This window comes from Lactuca saligna, chromosome 3 (genome assembly GCF_052625555.1).
Source record: "Lactuca saligna cultivar CGN05327 chromosome 3, ASM5262555v1, whole genome shotgun sequence".
Lineage (NCBI taxonomy): Eukaryota > Viridiplantae > Streptophyta > Magnoliopsida > Asterales > Asteraceae > Lactuca > Lactuca saligna.
In genome coordinates, this window is record NC_136419.1 from 230719426 (window position 1) to 230743721 (window position 24296).

At 42.0% G+C, this 24296-nt stretch overlaps 1 protein-coding gene across 1 annotated transcript; it reads left to right on the plus strand.

Moving 5' to 3' along the window:
- Nucleotides 1-14731: 14731 nt before the first annotated feature.
- On the plus strand, nt 14732-16686 carry LOC145037914 (aspartyl protease family protein 2-like). Its single transcript, XM_078986668.1, has one exon. It carries the CDS (start codon nt 14846-14848, stop codon nt 16289-16291), a length of 1446 nt encoding a protein of 481 aa, XP_078842794.1. The 5' UTR covers nt 14732-14845; the 3' UTR covers nt 16292-16686.
- The last annotated feature ends 7610 nt before the right edge of the window (nt 16687-24296 follow it).

The following is a 24296-nucleotide window of genomic DNA, read 5'->3' on the forward strand; positions in this document are numbered from 1 at the left end:
GTATGGAGGCTCTTAGGTTTCAAGGTGGCCGCATATGAGGGCCATAAGGTCCTTTAAATAGAGCTTAGGACCGGGAAATTAGGGTTTCATTAAACAGTGCGGACTCGTCGAGTCCATCCCTTGGACTCGCCGAGTCCGGACGCGAACCCCTGCTAAAAACGGCGACTCGACTCGGCGAGTTCAACCACCGACTCGCCGAGTCCCCTCACAGAATGTCAAAATATAAAAGAAATGAAGATACCTGCGGATCCGAGCTGTTACAAATCTCCCCCACTAGAATAAGACTTCGCCCTCGAAGTCCCGCTTAGGCAAAAAGCTCCGGATGCTGCTCCCGCATCTCCCGTTCCGGTTCCCAGGTCATCTCTGATCCCTTCCGATGCTGCCATTGAACCAATACCAGGGGCACCTCCTTGTTTCTCAAAACCTTGATCTTCCGATCTTTGACGGCTACAGGTCTTTCAGCATAATTCAGACTTGCATCCACCTGAATATCCCCTAATGGAACCACCGCTGATTCGTCGACTATACATTTCCGCAGTTGCGACACATGGAAAGTATCGTGAATCTGTCCCAACTCTGCTGGCAAGTCTAAACGGTAGGCTACCCGACCCACCCTTGCGATCACACGAAAAGGACCAATATACCGGGGCCCCAACTTGCCCCTCTTCCTGAATCGAATCACTCCTTTCCAAGGAGAGACCTTCAGGAGCACGAGATCACCAACCTGGAACTCAAGCTCGGACCGTCGCCTGTCTGCATAACTCTTCTGCCGGCTCTGAGCGGTCAGCAACCTTTGCCTGACCATCTGAATTTGCTCGGTCGTCTGAAGCACGATCTCCGTGCTACCCATAACCTGCTGTCCCACCTCACCCCAACAGATGGGGGTGCGACACCTCCGCCCATACAACAGCTCAAAGGGCGGCATACCAATGCTCGAATGATGGCTGTTGTTATACGAGAACTCTGCTAAAGGTAGATAGGTATCCCAGCACCCTCCGAAATCCAACACACATGCCCGAAGCATGTCCTCGAGTGTCTGAATGGTCCGCTCACTCTGGCCGTCTATCTGAGGATGATATGCCGTACTGAAATGTAACCTAGTACCCAACTCTTCATGGAATTTCTTCCAGAACCTCGAAGTGAAACGCACGTCGCGGTCCGAAATAATCGAGATTGGCACCCCGTGCCGAGATACTACTTCCCTCACATATAACTCAGCCAACTTCTCCGCAGAAGAGCTCTCACTAATAGCTAGAAAATGAGCGCTCTTTGTTAGTCGATCCACAATTACCCAAATCGCATCGACTCCTCTCGCCGTTCGCGGTAACTTGGTAATGAAATCCGTAGAGATTTGTTCCCACTTCCATTCGGGAATCTCTAGCGGTTGCAGCTTACCGTGCGGTCGCTGGTGTTCGGCCTTGACCTGCCGACAAGTCAAGCACCTCTCGACGAACCAAGCGACATCCCTTTTCATACATGGCCACCAGTACTCCTTCTTGAGATCCAAATACATTTTCGTAGCACCAGGGTGAATCGAGAATTTCGATCGATGTGCTTCCTCCATCAAAATAGTGCGCGCACCGCCCACAAACGGCACCCAAATCCGCCCCTGAAAAGTCATAAGCCCCCGACCATCCGTAACAAATCCTGATACCTGACCTACCACCCGTTCCTTCTTCTGGTGTTCCGGCTTTGCAGCCTCCATCTGAGCCCCTCGAATAATGTCCAGAATCAGGTTCAAAACCGTCAACCTCATACAAATGTCTCAGATCGGGGCGCTATCCGCCCTACGGCTCAATGCGTCGGCTACCACATTAGCCTTGCCCGGGTGGTACAGGATCTCACAATCGTAATCCTTCACTACATGCAACCACCTCCTCTGACGCATATTCAGATTTGGCTGATCCATCAAGTATTTCAAGCTCTTATGGTCCGTGTAAATCGTACACCGAACCCCGTACAAATAGTGTCGCCAGATTTTGAGGGCAAACACCACCGCCCCCAATTCCAGGTCGTGCGTGGGATATCTCGACTCATGAGGCTTCAACTGCCTCGAAGCGTACGCTATCACATGACCCGTCTGCATAAGTACCGCCCCCAAACCCGATATAGAGGCATCACAATATACCACAAAGTCCTCCATCCCTTCCGGGAGTGCAAGCACTGGAGCCTCGCACAATTTCTGACGAAGCGTCTCAAACGAAGACTGCTGCTCCGGTCCCCATGAAAACGCAACACCCTTCCGGGTCATCCTAGTAAGTGGCACAACGATCTTGGAGAAATCCTTGATAAATCTGCGGTAATATCCAGCCAAACCCAGAAAACTCCTGATCTCGGTGGGCGATCTCGGCACCTCCCACCTCAACACCGCCTCAATCTTGGCCGGATCGACCAATATCCCCTTCTGGTTCACAAGATGCCCGAGGAATTGGACATCTCGCAACCAGAAATCACACTTGGAGAACTTGGCATACAGCCTCTCCGATCTCAAAACCCGAAGAATCTCCCACAAATGCTCCTCATGCTGGACCCTAGTCCTCGAATACACCAAAATATCATCGATGAATACGATCACCGACCGATCCAGCATCGGTCGGTACACCCTGTTCATGAGATCCATGAATGCAGCCGGGGCATTGGTGAGCCCAAAAGGCATCACTACAAACTCATAATGTCCATAACGAGTCCTGAAGGCAGTCTTTTGGATATCCTCCTCGCGAACCCTCATCTGATGATATCCCGACCTCAAGTCAATCTTGGAAAACCAAGATGCCCCCTGCAACTGATCGAACAGATCGTCGATCCTAGGTAACGGGTATCGGTTCTTAATCGTCAACTTGTTTAACTCCCGATAATCGATACACATCCGATGTGAACTATCCTTCTTTTTGACGAACAAAATCGGCGCTCCCCAAGGCGAGCTACTTGGTCGAATGAATCCCTTCCCCAACAGCTCCTGAAGCTGCGAGGATAATTCCTGCATTTCCGGTGGAGCGAGACGGTAAGGCGCCTTGGCGATGGGCGTCACCCCCGGAACCAAATCGATACAAAACTCCACTTGCCTCTCCGGAGGCACGCCTGGTAACTCCTCGGGGAACACATCCGCAAACTCGCATACAACCGGAACGTCATCAATCGAATTGGGCCTCTCCGTGGTCACACGAGTATCCATCACATAGGCTATGAATCCATCACAGCCCTGCTGCAGACTCTGCCTTGCCCTGGCCGCTGAACAAAACGCTGACCCACACCGGGTCCCTTCGCCATAAACCGTGAGCACTCCCCCACTAGGGTCTCTAATCATCACCAACTGTCTCTCGCAGTCAATGACTGCTCCAAACTTACTCAACCAATCCATGCCCACGATAATGCAAACATCCCCCATAGCTATAGGGACCAAGTCTATAGGAAACTCGACCCCAAAAATCTCGAGCACGCATCCTCGAATCACCTCGGTGGCGTATACTGCTCTCTCGTTTGCTATAGCAACTCGCAGGGGACGACTCATCGTCTCCCGATCGATATCGATGTACTGGCTAAAAGCCAGCGAAACAAAGGACCGACTCGCACCTGAGTCGAATAATACCAAAGCAGGCACATGATTCACAAGAAAAGTACCTACGCATATAGGAATATAAGCATAATGTCTCAGCATAAATGTAAATACGTGAAAGAATACATACCGGCCACTACATCAGGCGCCGCGCGGACCTCCTCCGCAGTCAACTGGAAAGCTCTCCCACAAGCCTTCGGGGCCTCGGTCCTCACTGGCCGAACCTCAGGAACCCTGGCAGCAGGCGATGATCCCTGGCGAAGCTGGGGGCACTCGGCCTTCCGATGGCCAGTCTGGTTGCAATGGAAGCAGACCATAAATCCCTTGGGGCAATCCCTCGCAATGTGCCCCTCCTTGCCACACTTGTAGCAAGCACCCGATCGACATGCCCCCTCGTGACCCTTGCCGCATTTCCCACAAGTACGGCTCTTCTGTCCTCCGGATCTCAAATCAGCGGACTTGGTCCGCTTGGCTGCCGGCTGCGACTGAGCCGGCCGCCGATCCATCCGTTGAGACTCGGCCTCCTCCCTGGCCTGGGTCTCCAACTCGATCTCCCGCTTCCTGGCATTCGCCTGAAGCTCAGCAAAAGTCTGATATGATGAGTTCGATACGAACTCCTGGATGTCTCTCCTCAGCACTCCCAAATACCGGCTCATCCGAGCCTGCTCCGTGGACACCTGCTCGGGGCAGAACATTGCCCTCTCATGAAACTTCCGCGTGATCACTGCAACCGAATCATTACCCTGCTTGAGGGTCAAGAACTCTTGAACCAACCGTTCCCTCTCTACCGGGGGAACATACTCGTCTCTGAACATAGCAGTAAATCTCTCCCAAGTCAAGGCTGAAACCTCCGCGAGAGTGAAGTTCGCCGTCACGAACTTCCACCAATCCTTCGCTCCCAGGCGGAGCTGGTTCAGGGCGAACCGCACCCTCAGATGCTCCGGACATGAACAAGTATAGAAGCATCCCTCAATATCGGCAATCCACCTCATTGCAGCAATCGGATCCTGAGTCCCGTCAAACTCTGGTGGCTTCGTGTTGCTGAACTCCCGGAACAGCAACGAGTCACCCCCCTGTGGTCTGGCAGCAGCCACAGCTGCGGTAGCTGCAGCAGCGGCAACCTCAGATAACACGGCGTACCGCTCATCAAATGTCTCCATCAGCGTGGTCTTAATAGACCCAAACATCTCCGGGATCTCAGCCCGGATCGCTGCAGCTACCTCCTCATGAATCATCTGACGAAGCTCCTCGTCAGTCACCCCACTCGTGCCAGGTCTGTGTCGTGGTCCAACCATGATGTCTCTGAAATACAACAAAAGAATATCAGAGACCCTATCGGGCAAAAATCGCACTCGATAACGCAGTCCTGCTCATTTTTCGATACTCAGGGGTTCCCACTTGGCTGCCTACTGACCCGGTGTCCTTGGTAGTACGGGCCCAATACTGCCAGTTACACCGCGCCGATATTCACTCAAGTCATCCTCCCCAACCTCGAATCCTGAGCACTCTATTATTTTCATACTCTTGTTACTCACTCGCTCTTGAGCACCTCATAGAAGCAAGTTTTCCTAGACTAAGGCATCACAAAATCAGGCCACTCTAGCCCTAATATGTATACCTAGTCTACTAGCATGCGTATCATATCATATCATATATCGTAACACATATAATAAGAGTATTTTGGGGATTTTTACCGTTCGGGCGCTGGCTGACCGTACACACTTTTTTCTTCTTTGGTCGTCTCACCTTTCAAAATTTAAATTTTAATTAATTAAATTAAATTTTTTTGTAAAAACAATTTTCTCCAATCCCCGGTTTGAGTCCAGTTACGCCCGAAGGTGTACCCGAATCCCTCAAACCAAGGCTCTGATACCAACTTGATACGTCATAAAATTTCCAACCAAAATTTTTTCATTTTTACAACCATAAAGACATGAGTAATTAGTTTAGATTCCCAAAATAACGTCGTAGTCTCAAACGATTACATAACAAAAGATAAAACAGTTTCCCCGAGTGTGTGTACGGTCACGCTGGCGTCTTCCCACGGTCCTCACTCGTACCTGAAACACATAAAGCAACAACTGTAAGCATAAAGCTTAGTGAGTTCCCAAAATACAACATACGCACATACGCCTTTCCAGGCCTTGACCTTCCGGTCCATGTGTCTCAGGGGACTTCCGTCCCATCTGGGTAAACCTTCCGGTCCTACCCACATCAACATTTACAGTCCATATGACCACGCCTTCCGGCCCATATCAAACATATCATACATGACACATATAGCAAATAACTTAACACACATAAAGCATATATATCATATTCGACCTTCCGGTCACATAGTCAAAACCCTTCCGGGTACAGTATAGTGAGAAGACTCACCTCGTATGCCTCGCTAAGTTGCTAATCGTAAATCCTGGAATCACTCGGGCTCGAACCCTCGAGCTGCAATCCTCCTACGATATTATAAATCTATAAATATTACTTGCACCACTAAGGTGGACCATCCAAATCAAGTCAACACAGGTTGACCTGGTCAACAGTCTTTAGTCAATTTGGACTAGACTCGGCGAGTGCACAATAGTGACTCGGCGAGTCTACGCGTTTTTACCAACTCTCAAGAATTTTCCCTTTGACTCGTCGAGTACTCCCCCGACTCGACGAGTTCCACCTGGGTCTGAACCACAGGGCCACCGCGACTCAACTCGCCGAGTCGAAGGCCAACTCGGCGAGTCCCATCCTGACTCGGTCCACCTGTCAAAACCTTTCCAGCTCTCTGCGACTCACTGAATCGCCCACAACTCGGTCCAGTCTACACACAAGATGGTCTCAAGGACAATCTTCAAGTGACTCGTCGAGTCTGTTCTTCAGACTCGGCGAGTCCATGCCATGCACCAGCTAAAACTGGCTTTTGCGGTCAGATCCGTTCCATAAATACATAGATCTGGCCTTCCCAAGCTTATTCGTCACGTAAAGTCTCAGTCTTGGTTGCCATGCAATGCATACAAGGCTTATTTTGAAGAAACAACCTTTAATATGGCAAGTTTAACTTCTAACTCAAAAGGATGGGCATAAAGCTTGTCATAAGGGGTCTCCTGGACCTGCTAAAGTCCAGATCTAGGTCCCATATCCCCATGGGACCTCTCATACTTCTTATTCAAGCCAAGAAATGCAAGAAGAAACCCTAGATTTGGCCCATCAACACAAAACACGAAGATTGGCTGAGAAAGTTACCTCAAGAAGACCCCCTTGATGAAATAGCAACAGATCTAAGCTCCCCAACACTTCAAGCTTGCTCCTCTCCCTCCTTTCCTTGCACTAACACACAAAATGAAGAACAAAAGGCCTTCAAACACACACACAAGGGCTTACAGACGTATGGAGGCTCTTAGGGTTCAAGGTGGCCGCATATGAGGGCCATAAGGTCCTTTAAATAGAGCTTAGGACCGGGAAATTAGGGTTTCATTAAACAGTGCGGACTCGTCGAGTCCATCCCTTGGACTCGCCGAGTCCGGACGCGAACCCCTGCTAAAAACGGCGACTCGACTCGGCAAGTTCAACCACCGACTCGCCGAGTCCCCTCACAGAATGTCAAAATATAAAAAGAAATGAAGATACCTGCGGATCCGGGCTGTTACAATGGGTGTATATTTTCCAGAAAACGCAGCATTTCAAATGTAAAGAGTTGTGATTTGTTGTGTTGAAAGTGAATGTATTAGATCCAGAAAATCCCATATTTTCCCTAATGGTTGAAATACAAGTTGTTGTGTTTTCCAAGAAAAACCCTTATTTTCTTATAAAAGCATGAAATGCATATAAATGTTCGTGTTATAAGTTGTAAATAATTGCACCAGGAAAATCCCTTATTTTCCTATTAGTTGTTTGGTTTGTATGCAGGAGAAACCCTTATTTTCCTAACATAAATGGCAGTCTCTAAGACCGAAAATCGCAAGAAACCGACATTCTCAAAAGTTGTGTCATAGTTTTATATAATAAAACTATACGAAGATCGCATTTGTTAGATGAAGAATAGTTTTAATAGCTACTCGTTCATAAAAGCATAATACCATAATAATTGTATATCTGATGAGTTTTATAACCATACTAAACATAATATGCCTGTAACGACGACGTTCTTCAAGCGTCGCAGCGTTATGACAACTGTCACCACAAAAGATGAACTGTAGCTAACAGTCAGGGCGCGGGATCATGACTTCCCGTATAGATCTATACACATTTGACACGTTCTTCGAACGGGAGACTCTGGTTATAGACAGGACTTGTAGCATTACTTTCTAATAAAGAAAAGTAACGTTTGAAGATATACACGTCTCATGGATTCTCAATTAAGCCCGTATTAAAGTGATAGTTTTCTATGCAAAGTTTATCCTTTTTCACAATGTTTGACAAATCAAAATCATAAGTTTTTAGAATTTATAAAACGACTTAGCAATGAAAGGTACTTTGAAATCGTTATATACTTTGTATAAGTCTAATGCACACAAAGTATGACAAGAGTTTTCCATAATAGTAATGAGTTCCAAGTGATTTATTCGGTAAAACAAGCTAAGTGAAACTTTATAAAATACACGATAATAACCGTATGTTTACTTGTATTCCCCCCTAAAAGAGTATAAAAGCATTTGAAAATGTATATAAAGTGTGTTTGAAAGGGGTATGAACTCACTTGAAAGTTTGAAGATAGCAAGATGGAAAACCGGGCAGAGTTTCGTCTCGGGAAATGGATTTTCCTCGGAAATCTCGGGATTCCTTGGGAGTAAAATCGACCTTCGGGACTTGCACAAAATGACCAGGGCTTCGGGGTAGTGCGAGCACGGAAAACGAGGTAAAACGCAAGCAAAAAGAGAGAGAATGGGCCATTTTCCCGGGAACCCTCGCATGCTATTTATAGGGGGGCCTGAGAAGCCTCGTACGCGGGGTGTACTGTAGCACCTGGTTTCCGGTATGTGAATTTTATTTGAGCATTGCCCGAATTTAACCTTGGACTCGGCGAGTCATAGGGTCCGACTCGCCGAGTAGGGACGAGACTCAGGACACGTTTTAAGTAGGCGACCCGGCGAGTCCACATCCTGGACTCGGCGAGTCACCGCTGCTGGATGAAACCCTAAGTTTCAAGGGTTTGCACCCTATTTAAACTCTCATTCTGCCCCAACTCGTCCCCATTCACCCCCAGAACTCCCCCTACATCGTTTTCCCTTGTTTCCTTGAGAGTTTGAGGTGTTCTTGGTGTGTTCTTGAAGGTTTTGAGGAGTAAGAGGAGTAGATCAAGAAGAGGAGAAGGAGATCAGCCATCTTTGTGTTATTTCAACATTTCCTTTGAGGTATAACCCGTTTTCCCCTTGATTCTATGCTTAAAACTTCATTTGGGACCTTCTTGGTCAATTCCCCAAGTTTGTATGTGCATTATATGTCGTAATAAGGCGTTTGGCCTTTGGATCTATGCAAGATTGAGCTCCAGGAGCTCAGATCTGTTAGCTTTTTGGCCCCATAAGGCTTGTTAGCCCTAGATCTACCCTTTTGAGACATTTTGAGCCCTATAATCCATTTTGGTGAATATCCACACGTAAAGTTGGAAACTTTACGTGTGATTCGTGTCCTAGAAGTCCAGACCTATGAATGGCATGGACTGGAATCGAGCAAATCGGTATATTTAAGGAGTGCATGGCGACGACTCGGCGAGTCGCATAGGTGACTCGGCGAGTCTGGTCGCGAGTCACCGATTTGGTCCCTTCTTCATGTGTCGAGTTGAGCCATGAGTCACAGGGGGTGACTCGGTGAGTTGGGAGCTGAACTCACCCATGTTAGGACTCGGCGAGTCAATGCCCTGACTCGGCGAGTCCAAGGCAATCTTCATAGATCAAGAACAGACTCGGCGAGTTGTTCATACAACTCGGCGAGTCTTAGCATAAAGTGTTCATCGGATGAAGATGAACTCGACGAGTTGTTCATACAACTCGGCGAGTAGGATGAAGGAGTTGTATGACAGTTAGAAGGTGAACTCGTCGAGTCATAGCCCGACTCGACGAGTAGAACCAGGGACCCAGGACATTGGTTTGCTAGGGACTCGGCGAGTGGTGATCCACTCGGCGAGTCGGGTCAACTGAAAGTTGACCCTAGCATTGGCTTAGGGCTAAACCAGGGGTAAAATGGTCATTTTACCTAAAGGGCAGTTAGCAGTGTTTGATTGAGTATGTTGTGGGAATTGCAGCCGGAGGACTCCCGGAGCAGCAGCAGTCAGTTAGTTCCCGATCAGTTCAGCAGCTACTTTGAGGTGAGTTACCTTCCAGTAGCAGTGGGTCTAAGGCCACAATGCCGACCCACCAGTAGGAGATGTATGATAGATGATTGTCTTTGTGATATCATCTAAGTTTGCTATTACCTGACATGTTATATGCTAGCATGATATGTTGTATGTGATAGTAGTGGAGTTTGGTTGTTAGGACCGAAGGGTAGTCAGACACCCCAGATACGTCTGACAGTACGTGATGATATGTATGCATGCTGGCTTGTTATGTTATATGTGATCGTAGTAGTAGGGGGTGAAATAGTCCCCGAGGATCGGTTGTTAGGACCGATGGGTAGTCAGCACCCCAGAATGGCTTGACATGGGTAGTCAGCACCCCAAAATGGCTTGACACGGGTAAGACGGCACCCCAGAATGGCCGTATGGGTAGGTCGGCACCCCAGAATGGCCGTACCGGGTAGTCAGGCACCCCAGAATAGCCTGGCAGTACGTATGTTATGTGTTTGTATGGTATGCGGTACGTTGGGGGAACTCACTAAGCTTTGTGCTTACGTTTACAGTTTTGTTTTCAGGTACCTCTGCATCGAAGGGGAAGGAGCCGGCGCGGTAGCGGCACGTCATACACACACACTCTTCGGTTTCCGCATTCACGAGATTTACTGGGATTGTACTCTGATATTTTGATGAGATGTATGGTTTGACTTTTTAGAACATGGCTGCAATGTGTTATGGTGTGAACAAACAATGTTTTTACTTATTAATGTTTTCTAAAATAATACCTCAAAAATGAAATTTTCGGACGTAAAAATTGGGTCGTTACACGTACGCTCGTACGCAGCGCGTACGCGTACGTCATGCGTGACCGAAGCCTCGACTGCCTCGGCCTCGGATGGGACGGCTCAGGTAGTCGGGTCGGATGGGACGGCAGGTCGGACGGGCGGGTCGGGTGCCTCGCATAGGGCGACGTGGACGGTTTGAGGCCAAGTTCCTCGGGTACGCGGGGCGTACAGGGGTACGCAGCGCGTACCTCGGATGAGGACACTGACTCCCCTTCGGATAATACCGAAGTTTTAATAAAAATTATATATAAATTATTTATCAAACTTCGAAAATTCATATCTCCTTCATACGAACTCCGTTTTTGACGTTCTTTATATCACCGCGAAGGTGAGACTGCGATCTACAACTTTCATTTAGATCCGTTGGCAAATTCCGGAATTATTTTTATTATTTATTTATTAAAATGACGTGATTAAGGAATTTCTTTAAAAATTCATAACTTATTCATACGATGTCCGATTTGAGCGTTCTTTTTATGCATGTCTGTAGTTTAACGATATCTACGACTTTCATTTAGACACCTAAGGTCGGAAAGTGTTTTATTGAAACTTTGCGTTTTTACGCAACTTCGTATTGCTGGTTTTTGTCGGAAAACTTAGAATGAGCATAACTTCTTCGTTATAACTCGGATTTTTGTGTTATTTATATGTTTGGAAACCTTAAGACGATAACTACCACATAGTGTACTCCAAATAGAGTTTTTGAATACTTCATTTTTCGATGATATTCTATTTCCTTTCTCAAAGAGGTTACATGACTCGATTTTTACTGACTTGAAATAACGGGTTGTTACATCCGGAGGGTCTTCACTGAGATACTAGACTGGAGGGTCCGACCCAAGCTGTGAGACAGGAGGGTCTTCACTGAGACACATGTCGGAGTGTCCTAATTGAGATATAGCCATGAGATGCTAATTATTTGTGTGTGGTATTTTGAGGAGCTGACTAAGCTTCGTGCTTACAGTGTTGTGTGAAATGTCTTTCAGGTACCTCTCAAGATCGTGGGAAGGCGCCAGCTTGATTGTACACACCAGCTTGAGATTATGTTTTGAGGATCCTGGGATATTATCAAACAATTTGTTGTCTTGTGTTTTGAACAACTTATACATTTGGGTTTTGGGAAATGTGAGATTGTGTATTATGAGGTTTTAAAAATGAAAATTTTGTTTTAAAATTTGGAATGTTACAAAGACGAGAAGAAGAATAAGAACTTTTGAAGAGGCTTGCAAGGAATCATACCATCATCACCTCACATTGTTTCTGGACCCTTGTAAGTGTCATGCTTCAACCTTTATTGTTGTTTGTGGCTAGATCCAAGTTTTGTCCCACTTTTATCCTTCTTTGAGAAACTTTGAATGAATGGAAGCCATAAAGTTGGCAACTTTATGGGTCATAAGGGTCTTTAGAGTGTCTTGAAGTTCAGATCTTGTGAATGATTGGGTTTTGATCCTTTACATGAAAGTCGGATGATCTTTTCTCCAATTTTGTTCCCAAATGAGATCTAGAAATGTATTGGACATACATGCCCATAAAGCATCGACTTTTAAGTGTATTATGGAGTAATATGACCTTCTGGAAAGTTAGAGTAAATGGCTTAATGGATTAAGGACTTAAATGGTTGGATTTTGACTTTAGACTGTGCTCACGATGTGAGACATAGTGTCTCATGATGTGAGGGTTGAATGACCCTATTTTCTGTTAAGCTCCTTAGAGCTCATGGTGAGAGAGAAGAATGCTCACGTTGTGAGGTCAACTCAGATGATTTTCTTTAACTGAGTTGGCTAGGTTGGGTCAAGATGAGCTGGAATTGGACCGAGTGGACTCTCAAGACGTGACCAAGGTCTGGTCATGACGTGAGGCTAGATAGTTGACATTAAGGGTTGTTGACTTTGACTTCGACCGTTGACTTCTGAGCAAGTGTGACCATGGGTCAAATTGAGTATTTTGGACTACTGATTGTGTAACAGCCCAGATTCCCAGGTATTATTCATTCTTTCATTTTTGGTATTTTGTGAGGAGACTCGGCGAGTTGGAGCTCAATCTCGCCGAGTAGGATCGCGATTTTGGATAAGGTTCGCGTCTGGACTCGGCGAGTCCACACTGTTTTATGAAACCCTAATTCCCCGGGTTTGGAGCCTATTTAAGGGCACTTATAGCCTCCCATTGCGGCAACCAGTCCCTTGAGAGAACCCTAAGAGAGCTAATTCGTTGTGGGAGAGAGGAAGTCACTTTTGGGCCTTTATTCTTTGTTTAGCAAGAGGAAGGTGGCAAGAGCAAGGAGGAGGTGAGATTACAGCAGATCCAGAGTCCAGAGGCTTCATTTTGAGGTAAGGGTTCGAATCTCCTTCAGTTATAGAGTTAATCTTTAGAGTTAGGGTTTTATAACCCCTTTGGAGAGTGATTATGTGAAGCAAATGGTCCCTCTTCGAGTTTGTGCCTCGGGTCTGGACTCAAAGAGGTCCACAGACCTCAACCATTGGGCCTTTTTGGGTTATTATGGAGTCATTGGACCTAGGTGGTTATTTTTGGGACCAAATCACCTTTTGATGCTTTGTGGGGATTATACAAGCATCAAGTTTCGAACTTTACGTGACATTCATGCTTGGGAAGGCCAGATCTAGGGTTTGGGAAAGTAGATCTGGCCTCAGAAGGTCAATAAAAGTGTGTGCATGACATGAACTCGCCGAGTTGTTCTTGGGACTCGGCGAGTAGGGTTGGGGTTTCACGTAATATGTTCAGTGAGTGGACTCGCCGCGTTGGGGAATAACCCAGTGAGTCAGGAAGAGTCAATATGGGGTTGAGTCAAGCCGGAACTCGCCGAAAAGGCCTCATTCCGAACTCGTATGAAGTTATTATGATGGTTCAAAGTTAAGAAAAAAAACTAAAAAATGCTGAAATATTAGACAACATTCATAACTGTCTTTGTTTAAGGTTGTATAACTCAGTCATATCTTAACCAATTAAGTTGTTTTTTATACTAAAACATATATAAGACGAAACAATACAAGTGGAAAAAAATGTCTCATTCCATGCTGATATTAATATTTTTTGATGGTTCAAAGTTGGAAAAAAATATCTAAAAAATCTTAAATTGTTTTTATTTTTTTTATTTTTACATAGAACTGAAGCACAACTAGTAACAAATGGCAATCGATCATACATAATTCAAAAACAATATTCTTGATCATACACAAATCCATTCAAACACCAAGAATGGATTTCAACATACCAATATTCAAATATGTAGAAAGAAGTGATTCATATAGAATTCAAAAATAGAATTCTTGAAGTGGAATTCAAAAATAGATTTCATAGCAAGATTAACAATAATCGTGTAGTCATACCTTGAATTGAAAGAATGCAGTGAAAAAATCGATAAGAATAATCAACTCAGAGAGCGTGAAGTCATGAGATTATGTGAAATCCAATATGTGGTAGGGCAAATGAGAAGATGAACATGGGGCGATTGAATGAAATCTTTGAAAAAAAAATCCAATTGCATGCACGTAGAACGGTTCGCATGGAAGAGATAATTCTCCGCCTTATTTTTTTTGATTCTCGACCTACTCTTGTCCTTTCTTTTCTCCCATTTTCTCTATTTTTTAAAGGGAATTGTTTTGATAGAAAACGACTATTTTTTATAAGAAATTGTTTTGATGGAAAATGAATTGATTTATTTTTCAATTCCTTATTTTTTTATTAACCAAACAAAACAAAATGAATCAATTCATTATTTTCTATGATTTTATTTCCATGTACCCAATACCCCATAAAACAGTAGAACTTCGAATTGTCGAGATCCGAAGTCGTAGTAATTATCCGAACTTAAGGCTAAAGGAGTAACTTTTATTTTAATCCTCATGGAACATAAGAACCAAGAACAAATATATGATGCTATTTGTTAAAAGATACGGTAAAAAAAAATAATAATAAATTTTAGACTTTGTATATTTTTATGAATATACCGAATATAAAATGAATGTTAACTTTATCATCTACATTATTTTGTCTATGCTAAAAAGATATTTTTTCTAAAAACAAAAATATGAAAAAAGAAAAGCAAGAGAGCCCCCAAGAAAAAAACCCACGTTCACACACTGACACACCGCACTGGTGTTCTTCCCCTCCATTATTTATTCGACCACCACCTCTCTCTTCCGCCTCTCATTTCCTTCCTTTTCACCACCAACAATGGCCGCCGGAATAATATCTTCCGGCCTCCTATCCACCCTACTTCTACTGCTGCTATCAGTCTCCGCCAACTCTCTCAGTTATCAAACCCTCACCCCTCACTCTCTCCCTCAACCCAACAAATCCCCTTTCACTGATTCATCAGATTCCCAAACCCTAACCTCATCCAACATCGAAAACGAAAATGAAAACACAATCTCTCTAGATTTACACCATCTAGACACTCTCGCCGTCCCCACCAATGCAACCGCCGAGAGCCTCTTCAAACACCGTCTCCTCCGTGACTCGATTAGAGTCAAAACCATCACTTCCCTTGCTGCCGTCAAGGGACACGCAAACGCCACCCGACCAGGCCGGAGCAAGGCGGATTTCAGTAGCTCGGTGATCTCCGGTCTTGCACAGGGTTCCGGTGAGTATTTCACACGCATCGGAATAGGAACTCCGCCGAGGTACGCTTACATGGTGTTGGACACCGGGAGCGACATCGTTTGGATCCAGTGCGCTCCTTGCCGGAGATGTTACACACAGTCCGATCCCATTTTTGATCCGTCTAAATCGAAGACATTTGGCGGCGTCGCTTGTGGAACCCCTCTCTGTAACCACCTCGATTCGCCGGGATGCAACCAGCGGAAGAAATGTATGTACCAAGTGTCCTACGGCGACGGTTCGTTCACCGTCGGCGAGTTCTCCACCGAAACCCTCACCTTCCGGAAAACCAAAGTGAACAACATAGCTTTTGGATGTGGCCACGACAACGAAGGGTTGTTCGTCGGTGCCGCCGGGTTATTGGGTCTGGGTCGGGGCAAGTTATCTTTCCCTAATCAAGCGGGTCGTCAATTCGGGTCAAAGTTTTCTTATTGCCTCGTCGATCGGTCCATGTCGGCAAAACCTTCCTCGTTAGTGTTCGGAAACGCCGCCGTTTCACGGGTGGCCCGTTTCACTCCTCTACTCAACAACCCAAAACTCGACACATTTTACTATGTGGGACTCACCGGAGTCTCCGTGGGAGGCGTTCGAGTTCCCGGAATTTCGAGCTCACTCTTCGAGCTAGACAACTCCGGCAACGGCGGTGTAATCATCGACTCAGGCACCTCAGTAACCCGTCTGACCCGACCGGCGTACGTTGCGCTGCGAAATGCATTCTTGTCGGGAGCATCTCACTTGAAGAGAGGCCCAAATTTTTCGCTTTTCGATGCTTGTTTTGATCTTTCGGGGAAGACAGAGGTGAAGGTGCCAACGGTGGTGATGCATTTCACAGGTGCTGACGTGTCGTTGCCGGCGTCAAATTACTTGATTCCGGTGGACAGCAGTGGGAACTTCTGTTTCGCTTTTGCAGGAACGTCGAGTGGGTTGTCGATCATCGGAAACATCCAGCAACAAGGATTCCGGGTGGTTTATGATTTGGCGGGTTCCCGGGTCGGTTTTACACCGAGAGGCTGTGCTTAGTTGGGTTTTGGGTTTTTAGTCACTTTTTACCTTTTTAATCGAAGCAAATTAAGAAAGAAAGAAAAGGGTACATGTATTTTGTTGTGTTGCGTTGTGTATTTGGTAAAATTATTATGAGAAAAAAAAAAAAAAAAGTAGAAAGAAAGAAAGGTGTAGGCCATACCAGGATTCTATTCTATTATTATTATTATTATTATTATTATATTACGAGTTTAAATAAGATAATTGCAAAATCCTGAATTTAGTAATCATGTGATGGGATGGGATGGGATGGGATGTTTTTTTTAGCTTAAAGGTATGTTTGTTACTTTGTTTTTTTTTGTCTTCTTCAACTTGGTTCAATTTTTAGTTTTACCGAAAATTAAAGATAAATACATACGACTTATGTTTTAATCTTTCCATTTGCATATAAGTATATTGGTTTGTTACTAGCATTGTCTTGTCTTGTTGCTTATACAATAATGAAATTGGCATATGCGATCGAGAAAAATGATATATTTTGTACCAAGTGAAAGCAAAAATGCATTTATTAGGGGTTATAAATAGAAAATTAATTTATTTTTATGGTCATGTTAATGAATACTTTATATATTTATTCATAAAGAATTTTCGTCCTTGTTAAAAAACAACGAATCTTTTCAAAACGAAGCTAGTATATACTAATTGTCAAAAACAAAAAGAAAAAAAAAAAACAAATCATTTAAAATGAGACAAAACTTCATAAATGGTCCATGTAGTTTTCTATAATCTTTTAATATAGTTTTTAATTTAAAAAAATTTCATTGACAGTTGTGATTTCAAGATACATCATAGTTGGTTTGTCATATATATATATATATATATATATATATATATATATATATATATATATATATATATATATATATATATATATATATATATATATATATATATTTCATTTCTTACACATTAATTTTAGATAAAATTGCGAAAACGATTCATGGAGTTGGCAAAATTATATGATTTTTGTCGAAAAAAATTTAGTGGGGCACCCATGGTTCAAAACTGAATATTTTTATTAATTTTGGTTCCTATCAATTTAAAAAGACTATTATGTCCTTATAATTCATTTTTTCATTTTTTCTTATCTTTTTATAATAACTAGAAGGGATCCACCGTGTTGCGGGGTTGGAAGGTGTCGATTTTATGAGAAACTATAGTATACTGTCTGAACTGGCAGCCACAATAAAGTATGTTGCTATTCTCTGCTATTCCTCCATTTACAAACACAGTAAAAATGAATGTACGTGGCGGTACTTCTTAATTACATAGTATATTGTTGTAATAGTTTTTATTTGAGAAAATTATGAAATACTATCATTTAATATGAACATCATCTGTAACGACCCAAAAACGAGGGTAAAAAAAGATTATTTTTATTATAGTCATAACACAGATATCTTTAAATCCAAGCATTCCAAAACATTGCTAATTAAAAACATTTACCAAAGTTCATCCCAAAATCACATAATGCGGAAACCACGGGTGTGCACTGCGAGCAAGCTGAGCCCTTTATTTCCAAAACAATGATACCTGAAACCATAAAAAAAACTGTAAGCACGAAGCTTAGTGAGTTCCACAGAGCATACCCCACATAATCCATATAACTGTATAAACCATATCAATCGCATATTTCATATCAATCAAATAAAGGCATATCAATCACATAAACATATAAGGATGTCGTGGGCTCCTCTCTTGGTCTTACTCCAGGACGCCATGGGCTCCTCCACATGGTCTTACACCTAAGTGTTGTGGGCTCCCCTATGGTCTTTACTTGGAAAGTCATGGGCTCCCTGATGTGTGTAAAACCAACTAGTTTTAATCCTACTAACTTAAACACAAAGACAAACACACGAAAGGCAGTGTACCTATCGATTAGCAGTTTAGTTCAGGTAAGTAGGGTATCGAACACAGGGAACGGTAAACAATTAAAATAGATGCTAATATTATCTAAATAAAACAAGTAATAGAAAGGGAGTTTTCTCTAGTTTTGCAAGACTAGAAACTTAAACAATTAACTAAAACTTAAACTAAGAAGCTAAGAGCTAAGCAAATAAAAATCAACTAAATTCAATAATAAAGAGGACTTCTGTTTAGGTTCGACTCATTTGTTCCCATGGATGATTTCAATTTATCGGATTAATTCTTCATTGGCTACCGACTAAGATGATTAGTTTCACGTTTGCTATTACTAATCCTTAGGAAACAAATTAACTCAAGCAGTGGCCAGTTGTCTAAATCAACGGATTTCCTAGTTATTGATTCGGGTTAAATAAGACTTGTAATAGTTAATCAAATTGGTGATTCAATTAACCTCTTGTTGATGGTGTATCACACAAGCTCACACATTAACTTACCTATCTTCAAGTTAATTCTAGTTTCACATTCGTTATTCCTAGACATACAACTATGTGGTCACGTAAATCATATGAAATTAGCAACTAAGAGATGTTCATACAACTTAATTACTGATTTATTAATAGAAGAATAGTTATTGTCAACACATAAGGTTCTTTAACAAGCTTAACAAAACATAATTACCAATCAAAATTAATCCTACTCAAATAATCAATCCATGTTCACAAAATTGTCTACCCAAACAGAAGTTATGAGTTTTTAGCTCATGATTACAGCAGAAACAAGCACAAAAACGAAATCAATTGGTAAAAACATAGTTCAAACAAGAGATTAGGTAAGAGTAAACTTGATTTTGACTTGATTCTCCTTAAAATTGAATGTAGGGTTGATTCCCTTGCTTCCCACGCTCCAACAGCACCTTTAGTCGACAATTGGCCTCCAAGGGTTCATCCATATGCTAGGGTATCGATCTGAAAGTCCCTTTATATAGATTTTCACAAAACAGGGGCTACTCGGCGAGTCCATTGACCTACTCGGCGAGTCCATCACTTAAAACCCGTGTACGGCAAGTCAGCGCGTCCAAAATCGCGAAACTTCAGACCAACTCGGCGAGTAATCGACCCTACTCGCCGAGTACGTTTGGAATCAGCATTTTCTCAAAACACGAAAGTCATCCGAAATTGTCTCTAGTTTTCAAAACATTTTGAATCTCGTCAATCGGAGTTACGGTTCATGAGATATGGCCAAAACACTGACGAGGGGTCAAGCTGTCCAGCAACATCCTTCTTTCTTCAAAATCCAATATCCAAGCCTCCAATCGCTAGTTCTGCTTCCTTTTCCTTCCGAGCATGTCATTATTGCTGAAAAATGAAATTCTAAACTAATTAAGCACCTTTTGTTCATTAAATGAGATAAAATCAACATAAAGTATTAAGATAATGCATGAATTTTATAACTGATGTGTGTAAATTCAACTAGTTTTATCCCTACTTTTTATTAATGATTTAAGCACACAAAGGCAGTGAACCTGTCTTTAAGTGGTATAGATTGATAAGTAAGGTATCGAACTCAGGGAACGGAAATTAAACTAATAGCTAATTTTAACTAAACAAATAATAAAAGTAAATGGTTTTTCTCTAGTTTTGCAAGACTAGAAACTTAAGCAAGCTGAATTTAACTAATTAACTAAAGCAACAACTATTCACCAAATTTGATAAAGATGTTTCTATTTAGGTTCAACCAATTCACTCCTATGGTTATTTAAGTTAAGGTAGATTAATTGCTATTGGTTACCAAGAATAATAGTTAGGTTCATGTTCATTACTCCTAACCCTTAGACAATTAACTAATTTAAGCGTTGATCAAGTGTTTAAACTAATTAATTCCCTAGATTAATTATTTGGATTAAATAAGATTTGTAATGGTCAATTAAGTTATCAATTCAATTAACCTCTTGCTGATGGTTTCTCAACAAGCTCACACATTAATCTTCCTATTTTCTTATTAATCTTAGTTTCATATTCATTACTTCCAAGCATACGTTTTAGCATTCACATAGACATATGAGGTTAGCAATTAGGTGATGTTCATGCAACCTAATTGCCTTCCAATTAACAAAAAATAGTAGTGATTAACACATAAGGTTCTTTAACAAACTTAATCTAATAAATCACCAATAGATAATTAAACAAAATTCAATAATTAAACCATAAGAGTTCCTTGGTATTCCCCAAACAGAAACAAAAACGAGTTTAGCTCATAGTTGCAGTAGAAACAAGCATAAAAACAAAGTGTATGAAAGCAAACATGTTTAATTCCTAAGTCTAAGTGGTAGAATCAACCTAGTTACTTGAATTCTTCCAACTCTTGAAGCTTAGGGTTTTCCAACGCCTTCTGAACCTTTTAGTCGCAGCTAATCCTTCAAAATTCGCCAGGAGTTCTGTCCCATGTGATAAGGATTCGTCTTATAAAGATATCTCAAAACAGAGGCTACTCGGCGAGTAGCAGAATCAACTCGCCGAGTAGGTCAATACTTATCCGTCTTCAGATTAGCAGTCGTACATATCTTCTAGCATCTCATCGTGTACTCGCCGAGTAAGGCCGATGTACTCGCCGAGTATGTCTTTCTTTTCACCCTTTAATCTTCTCTTGCTTTCCTTTTCTCCTTTTTGCCTCCAAGCATATCTTTTGGACTGAAAACACAATTCAAAGCATTTTAAGTACCTTTTGTCCAAATTATTCTCATAACTGACCAAAAATAACTAAGAAAATATGTTAAATGATTAACTAATTATGCACATATCAAAATACCCCACACTTGACTTTTGCTTGCCCCCAAGCAAAACTATATTTTAAACACATTAGAATCACATTAATAACTCCAATCCTTCCCAGCCATTATGCCAAGACCGCAACGCATGCATTTGTGTCTAATTCCTAAAAACCCCCTATACTTCAAATACTCACAATCCTCATAAACATTCGCCCACTCACCCCGAACTATGCTCATTTTATGCAACCCTCCGAATCCATCCTCAGAAAACCTCTTTACCCTCAAGGTATTTTTAATTGAGCAACCCAAGCATACATAATCTAGATAATTACAATTTATGATACCACATTGGAGCTCTTTGGAATTCTTCACTTGCTTGATAATTTGATCTTGGCTAACTTTGAATTCACCACCTTTGTTGTTTGATTTTCGGTATCTTCAACCTTTTGAATTTCTTCGGAATTTTCGATCTTCTAATTTCATACTTAACTTTGATGCTCCAAAAATTCTTCAAAATTTCTCTCTTTTTTTTTAACATGTAACTCACTTTTTTTTTTCACTCAAAACCTACATGCTTAAGCAGGGGCGCTCAACTTCAACCTTTATTGGCTAAAGATAATAATTTTCCTGGATACATTTCAGGTTTAGGCTGCTAAACATATTGCATCCCTCAGGCTGAGCAGGGTCGTGTTTTTGTCTCATGATTTCACTGAAATAAGGAAGCCACAAATGCACTAGAACGTGTATAGGCTCAACTAAACATTTGGGTTCTCATGCAATTATTAACACAACTTTAATATGGAATCCTAATTTTTACCAAAATTTTCTAATTTAAGACCTAAGCATTTTAAATATTCAACAAGTTTAAAAAAAAATAGCCTAAATTAAGATTCTAAGTGTTCTAAGATGTGACTAACCCCCTACCCCACACTTATTTTATGCAATGCCCTCATTGCATATTATAACAACTAAAAAAAAATAATGAAAATAGAGAGAAAGTTGGAACAAACTCCCCTGGGGTAGCAGTCGCTAGGTTGACAATCTCGTCTTCAACTCCATCTTCTAGTGACTTTAACCATGGGAACAGCTCATCCATGGCACGGGTGTCATATGTCTCGTGTGGTTGATAGCTCGAAAACTCCAAGGAAAATTGGTTGTTGCACAAGTCTCAGTAGTAGTGCATAAAGAATGTATATATGGCGCATAAACAATAACCAGAACGAATGAATAAATCCTCCTGCAGCAGGATACTCGGCGAGTAGGTGAGTAAACTCGGCGAGTATGAGGTATCGGACAAGCAGATCGTGCAGAAATAGATGTACTCGCCGAGTAGTATTAGTGCACTCGGCGAGTAGAGCATATAATTCCAGAAGTTTTCTAAATGCTGGCTCTCTTTACTCTAGTGTTGTCATGCAAATATAAATGCACTCTCCAAGAACTCTCTAAACAGCAACACTTTAATAAACTCTAGATTAGTACGGACTCGATCCTAGGAACAAAACTCCATAAGCATTCCTAAAGGCTCTCATTCCTCGCTTGACCATTCCTAAATAGCATGCATCCTAGCTTCAATACCTGAAAAGAAAACTAACAGTAACACTAAAATTCAAACCACTTCACCAAGTTCACAAGTTCATAATTGTCTTTAAAATATCGACGAAAAAGCTTCTTGGAAATGCTCGGAAATGAACTTCAAAAATATAGCCAATTGCCGCCTTCAATTGAATCAAATCGTCGACTCAAAGATAAAAGAATGAGCAACTCGTCGAGTTTTATGTGGAGACTCGCCGAGTTGAATCGTCATATGGGCAGAAATCGTGAATTTTCGTTGGAACTCGTCGAGTTATAAGGGTGCACTCGACGAGTTTTCGGCTCTGATCGTGCAAATTCTTCTTTCTGCTTCAGGTTTGTTTTTGAGGTCAAAAAGGGTATTAAGGTAATACATCTCTTTATATTCTTCAATGAAGAAACTCCTTTTTAACCGTTAAAACCATCGGACTTATAAAATCACTCAAATCTTCTAATCTTCTCGTCTACGACTCAACCCCTCACTTTATTTCCTTAGGCTTTATTCGTTCATTATATCCTTCACCCTATATTCTGAAAAGATCAAAAACAAATACCAAGTATTAATAAAAATAAATCAAAATAAAAATCCTAAATTATCCCTAAATACTAGAAGTTTAGAAAGAAAAAGAAAAGCAAACTCTAATGACGGGTTGCCTCCCGCAAGCGCTTCTTTTTGTGCGAGTCTTTAGCTGGACTCCCAACTTAATAAACTTCTAATAAAATCAATGCCCATCCATCCATTGCATTATATATTTTCTTTTGACCAATGTGTAAAATTTGGCTCTTTTCTTCTAAAATTGGCCAAACAGGCTCGAATTCATGAAACCCAACAATCTTGACAAGGGTTGGAACCGGTTGGATACTAATCAAAAATGGATCGTGCCTTAGAACTTTCTCCAAAGTTGGAGTCATCACCCCACGCTTCGAAACACAAACCGGAAGAACAGGGGGCCACGTCGTGGTAATGGTCAAACCACAACTTGGTTCCTGCAATTCAGCTTGTTCTTGTTCTTCATCTGACCCTTCTGCTAGCAATCTTTCCAGCTCCTCCAAGTCTCTTTCTGGATTAAATTCTTCATCTTGTAACTCAGATGTCCCTTCTGTGTTGGGCAAGATGTTATCTAACCATCTTCCAAATTTCTTCAAATCTTCATCTGAGTCATACTCCTCATCTCCTTGCTCAATTTCCTGTACTACATCCTCAAGAAAAGCATCAAAAGCATCGAGATTTGGAAAATACATAATAAATAAAAATAACAATAAAAAATTAAACTAAATAAAAAAATTAATAAACAAAAAATAATAATAACAATTAGCAAATAAAATTAACTATTTAGAACCGTTCCCCGGCAACGGCGCCAAAAACTTGATGTGTGTAAAACCAACTAGTTTTAATCCTACTAACTTAAACACAAAGACAAACACACGAAAGGCAGTGTACCTATCGATTAGCAGTTTAGTTCAGGTAAGTAGGGTATCGAACACAGGGAACGGTAAACAATTAAAATAGATGCTAATATTATCTAAATAACCCACACTTGACTTTTGTAAATACCCCACACAAAGGCAAGTAGTGTATTGATGTGTGTAAATACCCCACACTTGACTTTTGCTTGCCCCCAAGCAAAACTGAATTTTAGTACACTAATATTACATAAGACAATCCCAATCAAACCCAGCCATTATGCCAAGACCGCAACGCATGCATTTGTGTCTAAAATTTTCCTAATAACCCCCCATACTCCAAATACTCACAATCCTCATAAACACTCGCCCGCTTTT

Excerpts from the sequence above, each read along its gene's own strand:
- LOC145037914 (XM_078986668.1), top strand. The coding sequence starts at position 14,846 with ATGGCCGCCGGAATAATATCTTCCGGCCTCCTATCCACCCTACTTCTA.